The 20,174-nt window shown below is 50.0% G+C and overlaps 2 protein-coding genes across 2 annotated transcripts; both read right to left on the reverse strand.

The window, feature by feature from the left end:
• Positions 1-2,630: 2,630 nt before the first annotated feature.
• LOC121858380 (basic salivary proline-rich protein 1-like) lies at positions 2,631-3,497 on the reverse strand. The gene has a single exon (XM_042354822.1). The coding sequence runs from the start codon at positions 3,495-3,497 to the stop codon at positions 2,631-2,633; it is 867 nt and encodes a 288-aa protein (XP_042210756.1).
• A 699-nt stretch (positions 3,498-4,196) lies between these two features.
• On the reverse strand, positions 4,197-13,372 carry LOC121858381 (uncharacterized protein DDB_G0271670-like). The gene is made up of 3 exons (XM_042354824.1): positions 13,254-13,372; positions 10,818-10,881; positions 4,197-4,379 (listed from the first exon to the last, which is right to left on the reverse strand). Exons 1-3 carry the CDS (start codon positions 13,370-13,372, stop codon positions 4,197-4,199), a joined length of 366 nt encoding a protein of 121 aa, XP_042210758.1.
• Positions 13,373-20,174: the final 6,802 nt, after the last annotated feature.

Here is a 20,174-nt window from a genome sequence, read left to right on the forward strand (position 1 = left end):
AATTTGGGGGAGAATAAATGCGTTGTAGATAGTCCTCAGCTCTGGCGTGGGTTCCCTAAGTGACCTGAGTCGTCGTAGCATGTAGAGTCGGTACGAGGCTGCCTTGATTGTGTTGTTTACAGGGGCCTTCCAGTGTGTGTGTGTGTGTGTGTGTGTGTCAGAATGTGGGGTAGATTATATGATTAGTCAGAGTCAACAGCTTAAGTCAGTTAGCTAATGAGTTCTCTATTGAAAGATCTTTATCGCAATTTAGATTTTTCTTGCAAACATCTTCCAAGACGAGTTTTATACTTGTTTTTTTAGGAGTATTGTTTCTTAATGTGTTTGTGGAGGTCAACAGTTAAAACTAATACGGTAATTAGTTTTTTATTAATAGTTTTTTATGTGGAAATTTCCAACACGCCAATCCTGTTGTTATGTTTCCTACTTTTACTTTCTTTTTAATATGATTATTTAGAAATAATATTAAAGTCGTATTTTTTTTTGGTCAATTCAGAAATAGCAGAAACAACTTTTTTTTTTTTTTACTTTTCTCGATTTTTATTTTCCGATACAGAACCAACGATAAAAACATATTTTGTTACTTTAAAAAATTACATTATTTTTTTTTCAAGCAATTAAAAAACAACGTTTATTTTACTTTTTATTTTTTTTTGTAATTGAGAAACAACAACAAACCCAGTTTGTTTAATTTAGAAAGTTATGTACATTTTTATTTCTTTAATTGCTAAAATAAAAGTAAATCATTATTGTTAACTCGGGAACTACAGTAAACTGTTTTTATTAACTCCGAAAGACGAGAATATTGTACTTTTTATTTTCAGTAAACAGTATCTTTATTAACTGAAAAACAACTAACTGTTATTATTTACTCTAAAAAAGACTCAGGAAATTATTCTTATATACAACAACGAATTTACCATTTTCATTTTATCAGTTTAGAAACGCGAATGAAATTATTTTAAGCAGAAAAAAATTACGTTTTTTTTTAATATTTATTTTTACCAAGTTAGGGAAAAAAGTTAAACTCTCATTTCAGTAATTAAAAGAGACAAAATTATTTGTTTTGCCAATTCAAAAACAACAGCCAGACAAACACAATGTACAATGATGCTGTTTTGTGTGTGTGTGTGTTCATTAGTCCACCATGCATTAGACATGAAAGAACGAAAAAAATATTATTCCAAGATAATGTCTACAGTATTGCCAAGGCGGTTATCAAGATGACTTATGTAGAATGATCTCAGGAAAAGTGACAAACTTTTCCACTACAAGAAGACGAACGTTCTACCGTGGATTATTGTTGTAACATTCCAGTAGTACCAAGTGAAATAGATCCCAGCCTCGATAGCTCACCAGTCATAGTAGATCCCAGTACTCATAGGTTCCAGTCCTAATAGGTCCCAGTGCTGATAGGTCCCAGTCTTAATAGTTCAGTCATAATAGGTTCACAAAGTAATATATATCAGTCCTAATAGATCCCAACTCTAATAAGTCTAAGTATTAATAGCTCCCAGTCCTAATATAGGTCCCACTACTAAAAAGTCCCAGTAATAATAACTCTCAGTACTAATAGATCCAAGTCCTATGGGTCCCAGTCCTAATAGCTAATAGCTACCAGTCCAAATAGGTTCCATTACTAATAAGTCCCAGTACTAATAGATTCCAGTCCGAATAGGTCCCAATCCCAACAGGTCCCAGCACTAATAGGTCTAAGTCTTATTAGATCCCAGTACTAATAGGTCTCAGTACTAATAGATCCTAGTCCTAATAGGTCCCAGTCCTAATAGGTCCCAGTAAAAATAGATCTCAGTCCTAATAGATCCCAGTACTAATAGATCCCAGTACTAATAGATCCCAGTAATAATAGGTCCTATGAGTCTTTAAAAGTCTTAGTTCTGAGATATCCCAGTCATAACTCTAATCTCAAGAGTCTCCATTAAGCGTATCCCAAACAGTACACAGTCTTATTAGTATAAGCAACCCAACTGGTCATCAACCGTTTGTCTTGAAATATAAGTAGAATTGCTCTCTCTCTCTCTCTCTCTCTCTCTTGTGTATCTGGCATGGGAGCACTCTACTGGCTCTTACTATAAGGAGATGTCAGGTTATACCAAGGAACATCCTAAGGCATCGTATTACTAAAGGGGAAGACTGTCTCTGATAGTTGGCGGGGCTCGAATTGTAAAGAGAGTTAGATCCGATTGGTTCGAACTACAGAGAGGTTGTGTGGATAAAAATTGGCCTCGATTACAAGAGGTTTCAGCTTCAGGAGTTTTTTAAACTAGAGGAAGTTTAGACGCGATATTATCAAGGTGAAATTAAATAGAAACATGATGTTATAGTTACATGATATAATAGAGACGCGATATAGAGACGCGATATAGAGACGTGATATAATAAATACGTGATATAATTGAGACGTGATATAGAGACGTGATATAATAAAGACGTGATATAATAGAGACGTGATATAATAGAAACGTGATATATTATAGAGACTTGATATAATAAAGGCATGATATAAAAGAGACGTGATATACTGTAATAGAGAAGGTATTGTACTTTATAGAGATGTTATATATAACACAAGGGGAAGACTTACCGCACTCTAAAGGTGACGGAGAGTTTCAGATTACTAGGAAGACGAGAGCTGGTTGTTGGCTGTTTCCCCCTGAGGTTGTTGGCTGCTCCCCCAGAAGTTGGTGGCTGCTTCCCTGAGGTTGTTGGCTCCCCCTGAGTTTGTTGGCTGCCTGAGGTTGTTGGCTCCCCCCGGTTGTTGGCCTCCCCCCTGAGATTGGTGGCTGCTTCCCCTCAGGTTGTTGGCTGCTCCCCCTGAGGTTGTTGGCTGGTGTTGGCTGCTTCCCTTGAGGTTGTTGGCTGCTCCCCCTGAGTTGTTGGTAGCTCCCCTCTGGGTTGTTGGCTGCACCCCCTGAGGTTGTTTGCTGCCCACCCTGGTTGGCTCTCCACTGGGGTTGTTGGCTGCTCCCCCTGAGGTTTTGGCTGCACCCCCTGGGTTGTTGGCTCTCCCCTCCTGAGGTTGTTGGTGACCCCCCTTGTGGTTGTTGGCTGCCCCCCGGAGGTTGTTGACTGCTCACCTGAGGTTGTTGGCTGTCCCCAAGGTTGTTGGCAGCTCCCCAGAGGGGTTGGCTGCTCCCCCATGAGAATGGTGCTGCTTCCCCCTTGAGGTTGTTGGCTGCTCTGAGGTTGTTGGCTGCCCCCTGGGGTTGTTGGCTGCTCCTCCTTAGGTTGTTGGCTGCTCCCCCTTGATGTTGGCTGCTTCCCCTGAGGTTGTTGGCTGCTCCCCGGGGTTGTTGTGCACCCCCATGAGTTGTTGGCTGCCACCCCTGAGGTTGTTGGCTGCACCCCCTGAGGTTGTTGGCTGCTCCCCCTGAGGTTGTTGGCCGCACCCCCTGAGGTTTTTGGCTGCGCCCTGGGGTTGTTGGCTGCCCCCCCTGGGGTTGTGCTCCCCCCTCTTGAGGTTGTTGTGTCCCCATTGAGGGTTGTTGTGCCCCCCTCCCGGGTGCTGACCTCCCCGAGTTTGTTGGCTGCTCCTTGAGGTTGTTGGCTGCCCCACTGAGGTTGTTGGCTGCTACCCCTTAGGTTGTTGGCTGCTCCCTCTCTGGTAGTTGGCTCCTCCCCTTGATAATGTTAGCTTCTCCCCCTGAGGTTATGTCTGCTCCCCCTAATTATGTTGGCTCCTCCCCTGATGTTGTTAGCTGCTACCCCTTGGGTTTGTTGGCTTATCCTTGAGGTGTTGGCTGCTCCCCCTGTGGTTGTCGGCTGCTCTCCTGAGGATGTTGGCTCCTCCCTTGATGTTATGCTGCTACCTTGACGTTGTTGGCAGCTCCCCCCCTGAGGTTGTTGGCTGCTCCCCTGTGTGGTTGTCGACTGCTCCCTCCTGATTTGGTGTTCTCCTGATGTTATTAGCTGCTACCCCTTGACGTTGTTGGCAGCTCCCCCCCTGAGGTTGTTGGCTTATCCTTGAGGGTGTTGGCTGCTCCCCTTGAGGTTGTTGGCTGCTCCCCCTGTGGTTGTCGACTGCTCCTCCCCTGAGGATGTTGGCTCCTCCTTGATGTTATTAGCTGCTACCCTTGACGTTGTTGGCAGCTCCCCCCCCTGAGGTTGTTGGCTGCCCTGTGGTTGTTGACTGCTCCCTCCTGAGGATGTTGGCTCCTCCTTGATGTTATTAGCTGCTACCCCTTGACGTTGTTGGCAGCTCCCCCCTGAGGTTGTGCTGCTCCCCTGTGGTTGACTGCTCCTCCAGGGTGGTCTCCCCTTGATGTTGTGCTGCTACCCCTTGACGTTGTTGCGCTCCCCCCTGAGGTTGTTGGCTGCTCCCCCTGTGGTTGTTGACTGCTCCCTCCTGAGGATGTTGGCTCCTCCCCTTGATGTTATGCTGCTACCCCTTGACGTTGTGGCAGCTCCCCCCTGAGGTTGTTGGCTGCTCCCCTGTGGTTGTTGACTGCTCCTCCTTGAGGATGTTGGCTCCTCCCTTGATGTTATTAGCTGCTACCCTTGACGTTGTTGGCCCTCCTGATGTAGCTGCTACCTTGAGGGTTGTTGGCTGCTCCCCCTGTGGTTGTTACTGCTCCCTCTGAGAATTTGGCTCCTCCCTTGATGTTATTAGCTGCTACTGACGTTGTTGGCAGCTCCCCCCCCCAAGGTTGTTGGCTGCTCCCCTGTGGTTGTTGCTGCTCCTCCTGGGATGTTGGCTCCTCCCTTGATGTTATTAGCTGCTACCCTTGACGTTGTTGGCTCCCCCCCCCTGAGGTTGTTGGCTGCTCCCCCTGTGGTTGTTGACTGCTCCTCCTGAGGATGTTGGCTCCTCCCTTGATGTTGTGCTTCACCCCTTGACGTTGTTGGCAGCTCCCCCCCCTGAGGTTGTTGGCTCTCCCCTGTGTGTTCTCCCTCCTGAGGATGTTGGCTCCTCCCCTTGATGTTATTAGCTGCTACCCCTTGACGTTGTTGGCTCCTCCCCCTTGATGTTGTTGGCTGCTACCTTGAGGTTGTTAGCTGCTCCCCCCTGTGGTTGTTGGCTGCTCCCTCCTGAGTGCCTTGATGTTTCCTGCCCTTGTGGTTGTTGGCTGCTCCCCTGGTTGTTGACTGCTCCTCTGAGGATGTTGGCTCCTCCCCTTGATGTTTAGCTGCACTTGACGTTGTGCTCCCCCCCCCCCTGGGGTTGTTGGCTTATCCCTTGATGTTGTGGCTACCTTGAGGGTTGTTGGCTCCTCCCTTGATGTTAGCTGCTACCTTGAGGTTGTTGGCTGCTCCCCCTGTGGTTGTTGACTGCTCCCTCCTGAGGTTGTTGGCTCTCCCTTGATGTTGTTAGCTGCTGCACCCCTTGAGGTTGTTGTGGCTCTCCCCCTGAGGTTGTTGGCTCCTCCCCTGTGTTGTTAGCTGCTCCCCTTGACGTTGTTGGCTGCTCCCCCGGGGTTGTTGGCTGTCCCCTGTGGTTGTTGACTGCTCCCTCCTGAGGATGTTCCTCCCTTGATGTTATTAGCTACCCCTTGACGTTGTTGGGCTCCCCCCCTGAGGTTGTTGGCTCCTCCCCTTGATGTTGTGCTTACCCCTTGGGGTTGTTGGCTCCTCCCTTGTTGTTGCTGCTGCCCCCTTGGGGTTGTTGGCTGCTCCCCTGTGGTTGTTGACTGCTCCCTCCTGGGGATGTTGGCTCCTCCCTTGATGTTGTGCTGCTACCCCTTGACGTTGTTGGCGCTCCCCTCCCCCAGGTTGTTGGCTCCTCCTTGTGTTGTTGCTGCTGCCCTTGGGTTGTTGGCTCCTCCCCTTGATGTTGTTGCTGCTACCTGGTTGTTGCTGCTCCCCTGTAGTTGTTGACTGCTCCCCTGGGTTGTTGGCTCCTCCCCTTGATGTTGTTAGCTGCTCCCCTTGAGGTTGTTGGCTGATCCCCCCCTGTGGTTGTTGGCTGCTCCTCCTGAGGTTGTTGGCTCCTCCCTTAATGTTGTTAGCTGCTACCCCCTGTGGTTGTTGGCTGCTCCCCTTAAGGTTGTTGACTGCTCCCCTGAGGTTGTTGGCTGCTCCCCTTGGGTTGTTGGCTTCTCCCCTAGGTTGTTGGCTCCTCCTCTTCATAATAGCTGCTCCCCCTGGGACTGTTGGCTGCTGGTTGTTGGCTCCTCTAATGTTGTGCTGCTACCTCTGAGGTTGTTGGCTGCTCCCAATGTGTTTGTTGGCTGCTCCCCTGGGTTGTTGACTCCTCTATGTTGTTGCTCTACCCCTGGGTTGTTGGCTGCTCTCTTTGAGTTGGTGACTGCCCCCTGGTTGTTGACTGCTCCACCCTGAGGTTGTTAGCTCCTCCCCTTGATGTTGTGGCTCCTACCCCCTGTGGTTGTTGGCTGCTACCCCCTGTGGTTTGTTGGTTGTTCCCCCTGAGGTTGTTGGCTGCTCCCCCCTGAGGTTGGTGAGGAAACGAGAGAGTCGACTTTAAGTGTGTCGTGCGCCAATAAAACCCATTGAACAAGAGAGAAATTGAGAACTCTAGAGGGAACGTTATCTTTTATTCCTTGTAGGGAGGAGGAGGAAGAGTCGAAGAAAGGGAGGACGTGATGTCTCTTATTTCTTACATGGAGGGAGGAAGAGGAAGAAGGGAGAGGAAGAAAGGGGGGAAGACATGTCTCATCTCTTTTAGGGAAGGAGGGAGGAAAAGGAAGAAAGGAAGGAAGCGATGTCTCTTACCCTTTGCTTGGAGGGACGGAGGAAGGGAGGGAGGGGGAGGCAAATGAGGGAGAGGGAAGAGGAAGAAAGGGAGGAAACGATATTGAGTCCTAGGAGGAAGAATGAGAAGGAAATGAATAGAAAGCAGGAAATTAAAACTAGTGTAATGAAGGAAGAAAGAAGAGAAGGAGATGAGAAGAGAAGTAGGAGATATCTTACGTAGGAAGGGAAGGAGAGTGGTGGAGGAGAAGTAGTGAAGAAGAAGGATGAAGAGGGTAGAAGAAAGAGGAAGAAGTGAAAAATTACAATGAGGATAATGAAAGAATCCGTGGCGTTCTTACCTTCTGTGTTTGCAAGCAATGAATTAAAGTATAAAGTAAAGAAACACACACACACACACACACACACACACTCTGTTACGAGTGTCCTCCATAAGTTTCTGTTCTGGGTATGAAATACGTTGGTTTGGATGGTGTGTGGTTGGCTCGACCAGTGTCGCTCATTACTCGCCCACACTGATTGACCCATCATTTATGTTTTAAATTTGTTTTATTACATTGTGTATTTATTATATTATGTTTGATTGTATTATGTTTGTATATAGGTTAGATAGTGGAACTAATGTCAGTATGATAATTTAGATAAAGTTTACGTTTTGGCCAATCCTGGTATGATACGTCAGTATTTGGTGGTACAGAGGTGGCGTCAGTGACCAACTGGTACACTGTAGTCAGTCTCGGCACATCTGTGAAGCATACCCTCTCTCTGGTGTTTTGGGAGTTGGCATTTGACTATTAAGGTTTGTTATGGCTTGATATTGATTTTGTGTGATTTTGTTGGACCTTCAGTCTTCCTCAGCCACTTCCAAACATCTTATCTTATTATTATTATTGTTGTTATTTATTTTATTTTTTGTACATATGTGGTGGTGGAAAAAAGATATTAAATGTTCATATATTTATTAACTTGTTTAGATTTTGACCTGTTAACTTGACCTTTGTTGGGAGAACTTGGGATTAAAAATATACTAAATAATACTGATATATTTGAAAGACTTCAGTGATTTGTGTTTATGTAACGATCTACCCTAGGGTCGTAACACACACACACACACACACTTCCTTCAGCCTTCATAGTGTAAGGGCGTGTGTAGTCGGCGCTGCCCGTGGTCTCTTGACCATGGAGACAGCTCCCAGCCCGGTTTTTCGGGCCCTTCCCCTTCCCCATCTCCTCCTCCCCATCTCGATTTATCAACATCCTCCCACCATCAGTACAGTGCAAAGATTGACGATCAATCCATAACTGATACACAAAAGCGACAATTTCAACTCGAAAGGAAGAAACAACTGTTACAGCGACAATCAGTACTTTGCGGCCAATGTTGACACGACACCTTGACTTGACGAACCCAACCCGCAGTACACTCGCCACCCCCAACACTGGATGAGAAGCCAAGAAACACTCCAAACTACACCAGGAGAGAAATGAGGACTTCCTACTCCACCCACGTGAGGAACTATGAATTCTTAACTACATCATATGAGGAACAAAAACCATCTCCAACACCCTGTGTGAGCTGGAGGACCTACCCTGACCACGTGGTACATCTACAGCTGTAGTGAGGTAGCGGCTTATTAGTCGGGTACAACGGCCATCAAGACAGTGGAAAAGACATTGTTGGTGCCGACATTAGGTCACAAGAATGTCTACAGACCAGCTCCCACAGTACCAGATCTAAAGCTAATCTACTACTACCTATTACACCTCTATCCTCCGCCTATAGCCACACCTTCGCCACCATTTTATTACCTTAAAATTAAATATCCTAACACATAAGTGGCTATCCTAGCTGTGTTGAGTTAGTTGAGCTGCAGATCTATGAGGCATTCAGTGACTGTTGCCTCATAGTCAATATGTGCAACCGTTGTCGGCTTTGGGGCCGATGCTCTCGTTCCCCTGAGGCAGAGCAAAGCTGACCTAAGGAGAGAGAAGGACAGTCGACATCTCATCCAGGCAGTGACATAACTTCTGGGCTGCTGCTTCTGTTCGGATAGCACATCCGCGAGTTTGGCATAGAAGCATCTTGCACTTGGTCCCATCCCACCAGATGTTGAGAACACTAGAGGAGTAAAACTGCCTTGATTAACGTTCTGAATTTTCTCCCCGTATGCCCTTATCTTGTCGTTCTCGTTCCTCCTGTGTGCAGCATCAAGAACTAAGTTACGGTGACATGCGGCCATGAGATAAAAAATCCTGATGTCGAAGAAGGCTTGCTGTCCCCGCGTCCAGAATCCTCGAGCACTGACGTCAACACAGGCTTCGTTGGATGTGTTTGAAGTCCTATGTTGGAAATTCTCACCATCCAATGGAAGGAGGGTCGGTTCTACCCTGATATCACTGCAGATTTCCTTCAACATAATTTTATTTGCTGTGAGATCCCTTACTTCGTCATGCCTCATGCATATGAAGACCCTTTCTTGCACACCATGGCGTGATCGATGTCATAGGAAGAGCCACACACTCATTGGGAGGGCAAACCTTCTACTGGCTTACTGTACCTTAGAACGTTCGCATCTGTAAATTCTTGTATATTGAGACTGAAACCATTTGCCTATATAAAAAACGTAGTTAACCAGTTCGAGGCGCCCACCTCCTGCACTATAGCTATTTTTTTCAAATTCTCTAGTACTTGCAGCAACAGTTGCTGCAACTTATCACTTTGGCAGTGCTGTCGTTCTGTCGTAATGGACCTTCGAATCTTGTTTACTTTACTGGTATCCACCTCCCCTGTTGCGTTCTGAACTATTATGTGGTCAGTGAGGGCTGCCCTGAGCTTAACTGAGTTTTGATGTTCGGTGGCAGCAATCTCCTCTGGATTTGTCAATCCCATTCCTCCCAGTCTCGGTGGTAGTGTAAGGAGTGATCTTTCTGCTGGGGTTAAATGAAGGTGTTTCACTAATTTTGGAATGAAATTGTCGCTGATAGCTTCTTCCAGAGGGTGGAGGAGCGGTCAGATATCAGGGACAATGCGCATCAGGTAGTTCCAGCGATGCTTGATTCCATGGGTGAATGCCGCAAAAGCCGCATGTGGCTCTGTGTTAGCAATCTCAGACAGAGCTTGGATTTCCCTAACCCACTCATTCACCTTTCCCGTTACGTACTTGGTCTTGAAGTCCGTCGCTCCGATTACTGCGCCTAGGTGTCTTTGGCCATCCTTTGTTATTTTGACCTCACTTCCGCCAAAAACCTCCAATGCCCGTTCATAATGTTCTGGCTTCACAATGAGGAATGACTTGCTGGCGTTTGGGTGGTACCCTATTTGTGGGCCTCGTGATGTTACCAGGTCCCACCACTTTTTGATGTCCTCCACTTTTCCTGCTCCTGTAAGGTCATCAGCGTACGCAACTTGCTTGACCTCAGTTGTTTCAATTTTATTGTGTGTTGGAGCACGGATAGGCCTATTGCGTACATTGCTATTGTAACAAGGTCCCCCTGCGTTGTTCCCTCGGTTGACTGTATGATGGTATCACCTCTTCGAGCTTTGTTGTTTACTATATAAAGGTCTGATGGATTCCTATAGGAGTTTTCAACATACATTTCAAAGCTTGGACACTTGATCTTGATGTTGTGCAGTGCGGCCTTGTAGTTAAGTATGTTGAATGCGTTTGAAGAGTCCACCAGGAGAACGGCCTCACAATCGCGCTGCTCAAATATCGTTCTCATAGCGTGAATGGCAGCTTCCACTCCAGCTTGGTGGCCAGCACAAACTTGCAGGTTCCCTGCTGCTGCCCTGACATCATCCTTTACCTCCTCCATTATCCATTTTCCGATGATCCGACTCAGCACCTCCCCCATCCCTATAGGCCTACATCCTGGATTCTTATCCAAGGAAATGATGCGGCAGGCCGTCAGAGCATGGAGATGTTGGCAGCACGAGGATGCCATCTTTCTTGAAGGACGGCAATGGCAGTGCAGAGATCACTTGGTACGGGGCCAAACTTGTTAGTGCTGAGGATGACTCTCCAACCGTTTGCATCCAGACCTGAAGGGCCGGCACCTCCCTGAGTCTTCGGTGCCTTTTTCCACACCATCCCTCCTGTTATTTTCTAGAACAGGACAATATTTGGTGGGATATAGTCACTACTACTACTACTACTACTACTACTACTACTACTACTACTACTGCTACTACTACTACTACTACTACTAATCCTACTTCTTTGTTGTTACTCGGAATCGAGTATGACGATCATCCAGCTATGATACAATGATATGAGTTGTTCAGGATATCACCTAGATTGGTGAGTTCTTAGGTGAAAAAAGAGGCCGATACAGGACCGGTAGGGTCAGTCACAGCTATTGCGCATGTGGGGGGCACATCTAGTGCGGGAGGGGAGGCGGCAGCGTCTTTCTGGCGTTGGCGCTTTTCTGCCTCATTATGCAGTCGGGCTAACTCGAAAGTATTGATACCATGTGTGGTGATCCTAATAGCTTTACGTTATGGAGTAATATTCTCGCAATGAGAGGGTTGATTTGGCACTTTTTCAGCTTTGTCATAAGACTATCCTTACACCTTTTCAGTTACCCGCCAGCGTTACGTTTACTATTCGTTAGGTGACTGTAAGGTTTCTGTTTTGGCAGTCTACTGTCGTCCATGCGGGTAATATGGCCAGTCCAGCATAGTTGTTCATTGATAATGGTAGCCTCGATGTTTTTCCAGTTGGTGTCAGCAAGAATACGGGGATTTGCTCTCTTGTCTTCCCAGCGAACTCGGAGGTGAACATTTTTAAGTTCCGTGATGTGCCTCTTGTATGTGACCAATGTCTCGCTGCCATATAGCAGGGTGGGGAGGACCACTGCTCGATATACATGTAACTGTGTAGATAATTTCAGCTCCCTACAGCTGATGACACGGTTTCGGTGTCTGCCAAAGGCTTCAGATGCACATCTGATCCGATACTGAATCTCTTCATCAATGTCCGCAGTGGTGGACAGGTGGGAGCCGAGATACCGAAAGTGGATAACAATAGAGAGGGTAGTAACGTTAAGCTGGATGGATGGTGGAGGTGTGGCTGAACCAGGGGCAAGCTGAAAGAGAATCTGAGTCTTATGTACATTTACCTCAAGGCCGAAATGTGCATACGCATCTGCGTAGGTGTTCAGGCTTTCCTGTAGGTCGCATTCATTGTGAGCGACAAGGATGAGGTCGTCCTCATACCGAAACTCAGCAACGGAAGCTTCCGACACCTTTGTTCCTGCCTGAAGTCATCTTAAATTGAAAAGACCATTCATCCGGCACTCGATATCCACCCCGCCGGCTAGATTGGCGCTGGCGCGAGTAAGTAATGCCGCCAAGAAAATGGATAAGACAGTTGGTGCCAGTACACAACCTTGTTTAACCCCCGTTAGGATGGGGAAGAACTCAGACTGGGTACCATTGTGCAGGACACTGCCGTCTATGCTATCGTGGAGTTGCTTCACAATGGGGATGAATTTTGGTGGACAGCTAAAACGGCTGAGGATCCACCAGAGGGCTTCCCTGTTGACCGAGTCGAAGGTCGGTGAAAGCCATGTACAGGTCACTATGCTGTTCTCTGCACTTTTCCTGTATCTGACGGGCAGTAAAGATCATGTCAGTGGTGCCAAGTGATGGTCTAAAGCCGCTTTTAGATTCTGGGAGGTTTTCCGCTTCAGAAAGATGTCTGTTGAGGAGGATTCGGGCGATAATCTTGCCAGCTACGGACAGCAGCAAGATCCTGTGGTAGTTGCCACCGTCTGACCGGTCTCACGTGTTCTTATAAATATTGACGATGGAGGCGTCTTTAAGAGCTTGGGGGATTTCTTCTTTTTCCCATATATTCTCCAGGAGAGAGTGGAGACGGCTTGTTAGCAGATGGTCCTCCTGCTTTATACACCTCGGCTGGGATTCCATCAGGCGCTGAGGTTTTGTGTTTTTTCATCTGTTTGATGGCAGTAGCTACCTCATCCAAGGATGGAGGAGAGCTGAGGTGGGTCAGCACTAGATTCTAATGGACCTGCTGGGTAGTCAGGACACCCACATCGATGTTTCAGTTGAGCAGTGAATGGTAGTGCTCTTTCCAGCACTGAAGGAGGCTTTCAGTTTTTTAATTATGAAGTTACAGTCGGATGAGCGGAGAGGTATTAGTGGAATTGAAAAATTCGTGCATCTTTTGCTGATCTGCTATTTTTTGTATTGCACATGCTTTATTTTAAAACCAGGCGGTCTTTAGTTTGTGAAGTTCCCGCTGGGCCTCTGCTATCTTCTTGCAGAAGATATCAGCTTTGGTCCGAGACTGAGGGTTGTTCTGCCACTCAGTTAAAGTGCACGTTTATCATCGACAAGTACATTGACTGCTGGGTCATTTTCATCAACCAGTCCCGGTGTATTCTTTCAATCTGGCCGAGGGTCTCTCTGCAGGATTTTGTCATGGCAGTGTCGAAAATATTCCATTCGTCACTGGGATTTGGGTTGTTTGTTGTCAGGTTGTTTATCAGCCTATGTTAAAGCTGCTCTCTGAAAGTAAGTGCTACCGCTGGATCCTCCAGACGCTTAGTGTTAAAACCTCTTCTGAAGGCTTGCTTCGCCTTTTTGGGGCGACATGAAGTGATAGTATGGGTCTGACGAGCAGATGATCAGCGTCACAGTAGTCTGAGTCACACTTCGCACGGGTGATAAGGACATCTCGGTGATCTCTTTTCTGACAATGATGTAGTTAATGAGATGCCAGTGTTTGGATCGTGGGTGTTGTCACGTACCCTTGAACTTGTCGGCCTGCCTAAACAAGGTATTGGTGATAGTGAGGTTCTGTGCAGCACACATGCTGAGGAGGATTAGGACGTTGGGATTACACTTGCTTAGTCCATTTCTCCCTATGGTTCCCTGCCAAATGTCAGCATCTCTGCCAACTCTGGCATTGAAGTCACCAAGGCGCACAACCTTATCTTCTCTGGGGATAGAAGTTAGCACTCTGTCGAGGTCGGCGTAAAAGGCCTTATTGATGTCATCCTCTGCATCCAGTGATTCAGTGGGACTTGGAGCATCATGAAGTGCTCGTTGATCCCAATAGGCATATCAGTTAGCCTGTGTAGGATGCGTTGGCGAATGGCAAAGCCAACTCCATAAATGCGGTTTCTCTCCGCCCCTAGGCCCCGTTGTGGGTCGTTCGACCTATGCCCGAGTGGGCTCTTCCCGTAAAAAAAAAGGAAAAAGAAAAAAAGAGGGCTTACCCATTCAGAAGAAGGTATTGCCAGACCCCTGTTCTGTGAGTTGACCCTCGTCTGGGAGCTGGGACTCACTAATGGCTGTTTTGTCGATGTTATACCTAGCCAGCTCTTTTGCCACAAGGGCGGTTCTTATTTCAGGATGCTCATTTGTTCCAGTATCCAGAAGGGTCCTGACATTCCACGCACCGACCGTAAGAGGTTGTATAGTTAGTTTTTGTTTGGATATGTGATTTTGATTGTGTTTTCGACCGCATAAGGATGACCTTACTGGGTACGGTTGCCCAGTCAGGTCTTTTTTTTTTAGGCAGGCTATGTTTAGGGCACCTTTTCTAGCCCTCTCCCCTTGTAGGGTAAGCAGAGTGGCTCCTCGAAAGGGCTGCTCAGTCGTACAGACAAAACCGGATTGCATTGCTGCCTAGATCCTAGTACATAAACAACCATCTTCTCAGTGCCGCCCATGTGCAGAGTTGTGACTAGAGACTCCAGGCAGTCATCTCTGCCTGTCCCCGTCGCCACTCGTCCGTCGACCAATGACTTTTGGGGGTATAGGGGTTTTGATGATGATGAGCTGGATAATGGTGAGACAGGAACGCTGGTTGCAATCATACATCTTGGGGTCTCCCTATCCTGATCCAGTGGTGCAAGTGTTGCAACGAATGCAGAGGGAAAGTTGCCTTGGTAGTCTGTCCATCAGGCATTGCCTTTGTCGCCGGTGTAGTCGTTGGGTTCCCATGGTGGTAACCTCTTCCGCCTATACCACACACACACACACACATTGTATATACTGTATATTTTCAGCCACCGGCTGCAACTCTATTAATAAACCGTTTATTATGTATTATTATTATTATTATTATTATTATTATTATTATTATTATTATTATTATTATTATTATTATTATACACACACAGCATCTATTGGTAATACTAGCAGAAACCCATTACAAATACAAACACAGCTCCCATTAGATTTGTCGTGATGTAGTTTGGCCTAACAGGGAGGCGCCACTACCAGACGCTGAAATTAGTTACCAGGGTTGAAATCGGTCCTTAATGGTGACTACACGACGTATACATATCCCGAGGTGAGGAATATAGTAAGCGCTTGTTGCTTTTGTCGTGTTTTTAGTTCATTGCTGAATTTTGTTAATTTGAATTTATGTGGAAAAGTGGGAGGGAGAGGGAGAAAGTGTGAGAGAGAGAGAGAGTATAGAGTTTGTTAGTCATCTTTCATTTCGTTCTATTTTACACACCAGCCCTCTCATTGCCATCCCTCTCCACACCAGCCCTCTCCACATCAGCCCTCTCATCACCATCCCCCTCCATACCACCATCCATCTCAACACCAGCCTTCTTATCACCACCCCTCTCATCACCAGCCCTCTCACATCACCATCCCTCTTCACACCACCGCCTCCCTCATCACCAGCCTTCTTATCACCACCCCTCTCATCACCAGCCCTCTCTCATCACCATCCCCCTCCGTACCACCATCCATCTCATCACCAGCCTTCTTATCACCAGCCTTCTCATCACCATCCCTCTCATCACCATTCCTCTTCAAACCATCACCCATCTCATCACCAGCCCTCTTCACACCACCCCTCTCACCACCACCCATCTCATCACAGGCCTCTTCCCACCACCTGTCCAGACCCTCTCTACCACCATCCCTCTCATCACAGCCCTATTCATAGCACCATCCCTCTTATCACCATCCTCTCCACACCACCATCAATCCCCACACCACCACCCTCTCACCACCATCCCTCTCATCACCAACCTATTCATATCACCATCCCTCTCATCAACAGCCCTCTTCACACCACCGGCTCTCACCACCATCCCTCTCATCACCATATCATTCCACCCCAACATCCCTCTCCACACACCACCCTCCCACCACCTTCCCTCTCCACACCACCTCCTCTCCCACATGCCTCCCACACCACCATCATTCTCCACAGCACCATCCCTCTCCACCCACCCCTCTCACCTTCCCTCCCACCATCCCTCTCCCACCATCCTCTCACACCATCCCTCTCCCACCACCACCTCCCCATCCTCTCCCTCCCTTCTCATCCCTCCTCTCCCACACCACCCTCCACACCATCTCCTCCACCATCCCCTCTCAACTTTCTCCTCCACCCCCATCCCTCCCACTCCTTCTCATCACCATCCTCTCCACATCACCATCCTCTCCCACCCCCATCCCTCTCCACACCACCATCCCCTCTCCACCACCACCACTCCACACACCTACCTCCCACTCCACCCCTTCATCTCCCTCTCCACACCATCCTCCCTCCCACCCTCTCCCCACCCTTCTCATCACCATCCATCTCCCTACCACCCTCCCACCATCATCCCTCTCCACTGCCATCCCTCCCCACTACCACTCCTCTCACCATCCTCTCCTACCCTTCTCATCACCATCCCTCTCCACCACCACCTCTCCCACAGTCCTCTCCCCACCCCTCCCTTCTCATCACCATCCCTCTTCCACCACCACCCTCCTACCACCATCCTCCCCACTACCACCCTTCTCATCACCATCCCCTCTCACCACTCCTTCTCATCACCATCCCTCTCCACCTACCCTTCTCATCACATCCCTCTCCAGCCTCCCCTCCACACCACCATCCTCTCCACACTACCTTCTCATCACCATCCTCTCCCACCACCATCCCCTCTCCCACACCTCCACCTCCCACCACCACCCTCCCCTCCACACTACCCACCCTTCTCATCATCCTCTCCACACCACCATCCTCCCACCCCCATCCCTCTCCACACCACCTCTACATCCCCTCTCCCACCACCCTCCCACACCACCATACCTCTCCTTCCACCCTTCTCATCACCATCCTCTCCACCACCGCCACCCTCCACCATCCCTCTCCACACTCACCCCTTCTCATCTCCATCCCCTCTCCACCACCTCCCCTCCCACACCACCCATCCTCTCCCACACTACCACCCTTCTCATCCCCATCCTCTCCCCTGCCTCCACACCTCCTCTCACACCTTCCCCTTCTCATCACCATCCTCCACGCCACCCTCACACATCCTCTCCCACTACTCCTCCCACCACCATCCCTCTCCAACCACCATCCTCTCCCACACCGCCCTCCACACCACTACCATCCCTACCTACCACCTTCATCCTTCTCTCCCTCCCACCACCCACACCACCATCCCTCTCCCACACCGCCACCTCCACACCACCATGCCTCTCCCCTACCACCCTTCTCATCACCATCCCCTCTCCACACTACCTCTTCTCATCACCATCCCTCTCCCACCACCACCCACCTCCACACCCATACTCTCCACACTACCATCCCTCTCCCACACCGCCACCCTCCACCCCACCATACCTCTCCACACTACCATCCCTCTCCACACTGCCACCCCACACCACCCATCCCTCTCCACACGCCACCCCCCACACCACCCATCCCTCTCCACACCGCCACCCTCCACACCACCATCCTTCCACACTACCACTCTTCTCATCACCATATCTCTTCACACACCATCCTCCACACCCACCATTCCCTCCACACTACCACTCTTTCTCATCACCATCCCTCTCTCCACACCGCCACCTCCACACCACCATCCCTCTCAACACTGCCACCCTCCACACCACCCCCTCTCCCCACACTCACCACCCTTCCTCAGCACCATCCCTCCCCACACCGGCCACCCTCCACACCACTTCCATCCCTTCCACACTACCACCCTTTCCTCATCACCATCCCTCTGCACACCACTGCCCTCCACACACCACCATCCCTCCCCTACACTACACCCTTCTCATCACCACTCCTCTCCACACCTCTCACCTCCACACCCCATCCTCTCCACACCACTATCCCTCTCTCCACACCATCACCCTCCACACCACCATCCTCTCCACACTACCACCCTTTCTCATCACCATCCCTCTCCACACCGACCCTCCACCACCATCCCTCTCCACACCGCTGCCTCCTCCCACCACCATCCCTCTCCACACCACTCACCATCACCATCCTCTCCACACGCCACCCTCCACACCACCATCCCTCTCCACACCGCCACCCTCTCCACACCTCCACCATACCTCTCCACACTACCACCTTTCCCCATCACCATCCTCTCCACCGCCACCCTCCACACCAACATCCCTCCCTCACCCCTCTTCTCATCATCCCTCCCACTACCACCCTCCCATCACCACATCACTCTCCACACCCCACTTCCACACCACCATCCCCCTCACTACCACCCTTCCATCACCATCCCTCTCCAAGCCACCGCCACACCCTCCACATCCCCATCCCTCCACACTACCATCCCTCTCCACACCATCACCCTCCACACCACATCCCTCTCCACACTACCACCCTTCTCATCACCATCCTCTCCACACCGCCCACCTCTTTTCCACCACACCATCCTCCCACACTACCACCCTCCTCACCACCATCCCTCTCCACACCACTCACCCTTCTCATCACCATCCTCTCCACACTGCCACCCTCCACACCACCATCCCTCCACACCTCCACCCCTCCACACCACCACTACCTCTCCCACACCCACCCTTTCTCATCACCATCCCTCTCCACACCGCCACTCCTCCACACCACATCCCTCTCCACACTACCACCCTTTCCCTCACCATCCTCTCCACACTGCCACCCTCCACACCAACATACCTCTCCCACCATCCCCCATCCTCCCACACCCACCTCCACATCCCTCTCCATACCACACCCTTCTCATCACCATCCTCTCCAAACCACCACCCTCCACACACCCCATCCCTCTCCACACTACCATCCCTCCACACCACTCACCCTCCACACCACCATACCTCTCCATACTACCACCCTTCTCTTCACCATCCCTCTCCACACCACCATCCCTCCCCACACCACCACCCCTCCACACACCACCATCCCTCTCCACAGTACTCCACCCCTTCTTCTCATCACCATCCCTCTCCCCACGCCACCCTCCATCACCATCCCTCTCCACACCGCCACCTCCTCTACACCACCATCCTTCCCACACTGCCACCCTTCTATCTCCTCTCCACACCGCACTCCACACCATCCCCTCTCCCCACCCTCCACACCACCATCCCTCCCCACACTACCACCCTCATCACAATCCCTCTCCACACCGCCACCCTCCCCACCACCATCCTTCTCCACACCGTCCACCCTCCACACCACCATCCCCCACACCTTCTCTCCATCCCTCTCCATTGTCTGCCACCCTCCACACCACCATCCCTCTCTCCCACACCGCCACCCTCCCACACCACCATCCCTCCCCACACTACCACCCTTCTCATCACAATCCCTCTCCCACACCGCCACCCTCCCACACCACCATCCCTCTCCACACCGCTGCCACCCCACACCACCATCCCTCCCACACACTACCACCCTTCTCATCACAATCCCTCTCCCACACCGCCACCCTCCACACCACCATCCCTCTCCCACCTCCACCCTCTCCACACCACCATCCCTCTCCACACCGCCCCACCCCTGACTCACACACCATCCCTCTCCCATCACCATCTCTCTCTCCACTCCGCCACCCCTCCACACCACCATCCCTTCCACACCGCCATCTTCCCATAACAGCACCATTCCTCTCCACACCACCATCTCTCATACCGCCACCCTCCACCACCACCATCCCTCCCACCAGCCACCCTCCACACCACAATCCCTCTCCACCGCCACCTCCACACCACGCAGCCCTCACCACACTACCACCCTTTCTCATCCCATCCTCACCACACTGCCACCTCCACACCACCTTCTCCAACCGCCACCCTCCACACCACCATCCCTCTCCACACCACCACATCCCTCTCCACACCGCACCCTCCACACACCATACCTCTCCATACTCACCACCCTTCTCACCATCCCTCTCCACACTCACCATCCCTCTCCACACCTCCACCCTCTCCCCCACCATCCCTCTCCACAGTACCTTCTTCTCATCACCATCCCTCTCCACACTACCATCTCTCCCTACACCACCACCCCTTCTCATCACCATCCCTCTCCACACCACACCTCCACCCACCTCCTTCTCCACACCGCCACCCTCCACACCTCACCACTCCTCTCCACACCACCATCCTTCCCCACACTGCCAATTCTCCACACCACCATCCCTCCCACACTACCACTCCTTTCCCTACTTCAATCAGCACATGCAATTGAACGAAGTATACTGAT

Source organism: Homarus americanus, unplaced genomic scaffold, assembly GCF_018991925.1.
Source record: "Homarus americanus isolate GMGI-L3 unplaced genomic scaffold, GMGI_Hamer_2.0 scaffold57980, whole genome shotgun sequence".
Taxonomy (NCBI): domain Eukaryota; kingdom Metazoa; phylum Arthropoda; class Malacostraca; order Decapoda; family Nephropidae; genus Homarus; species Homarus americanus.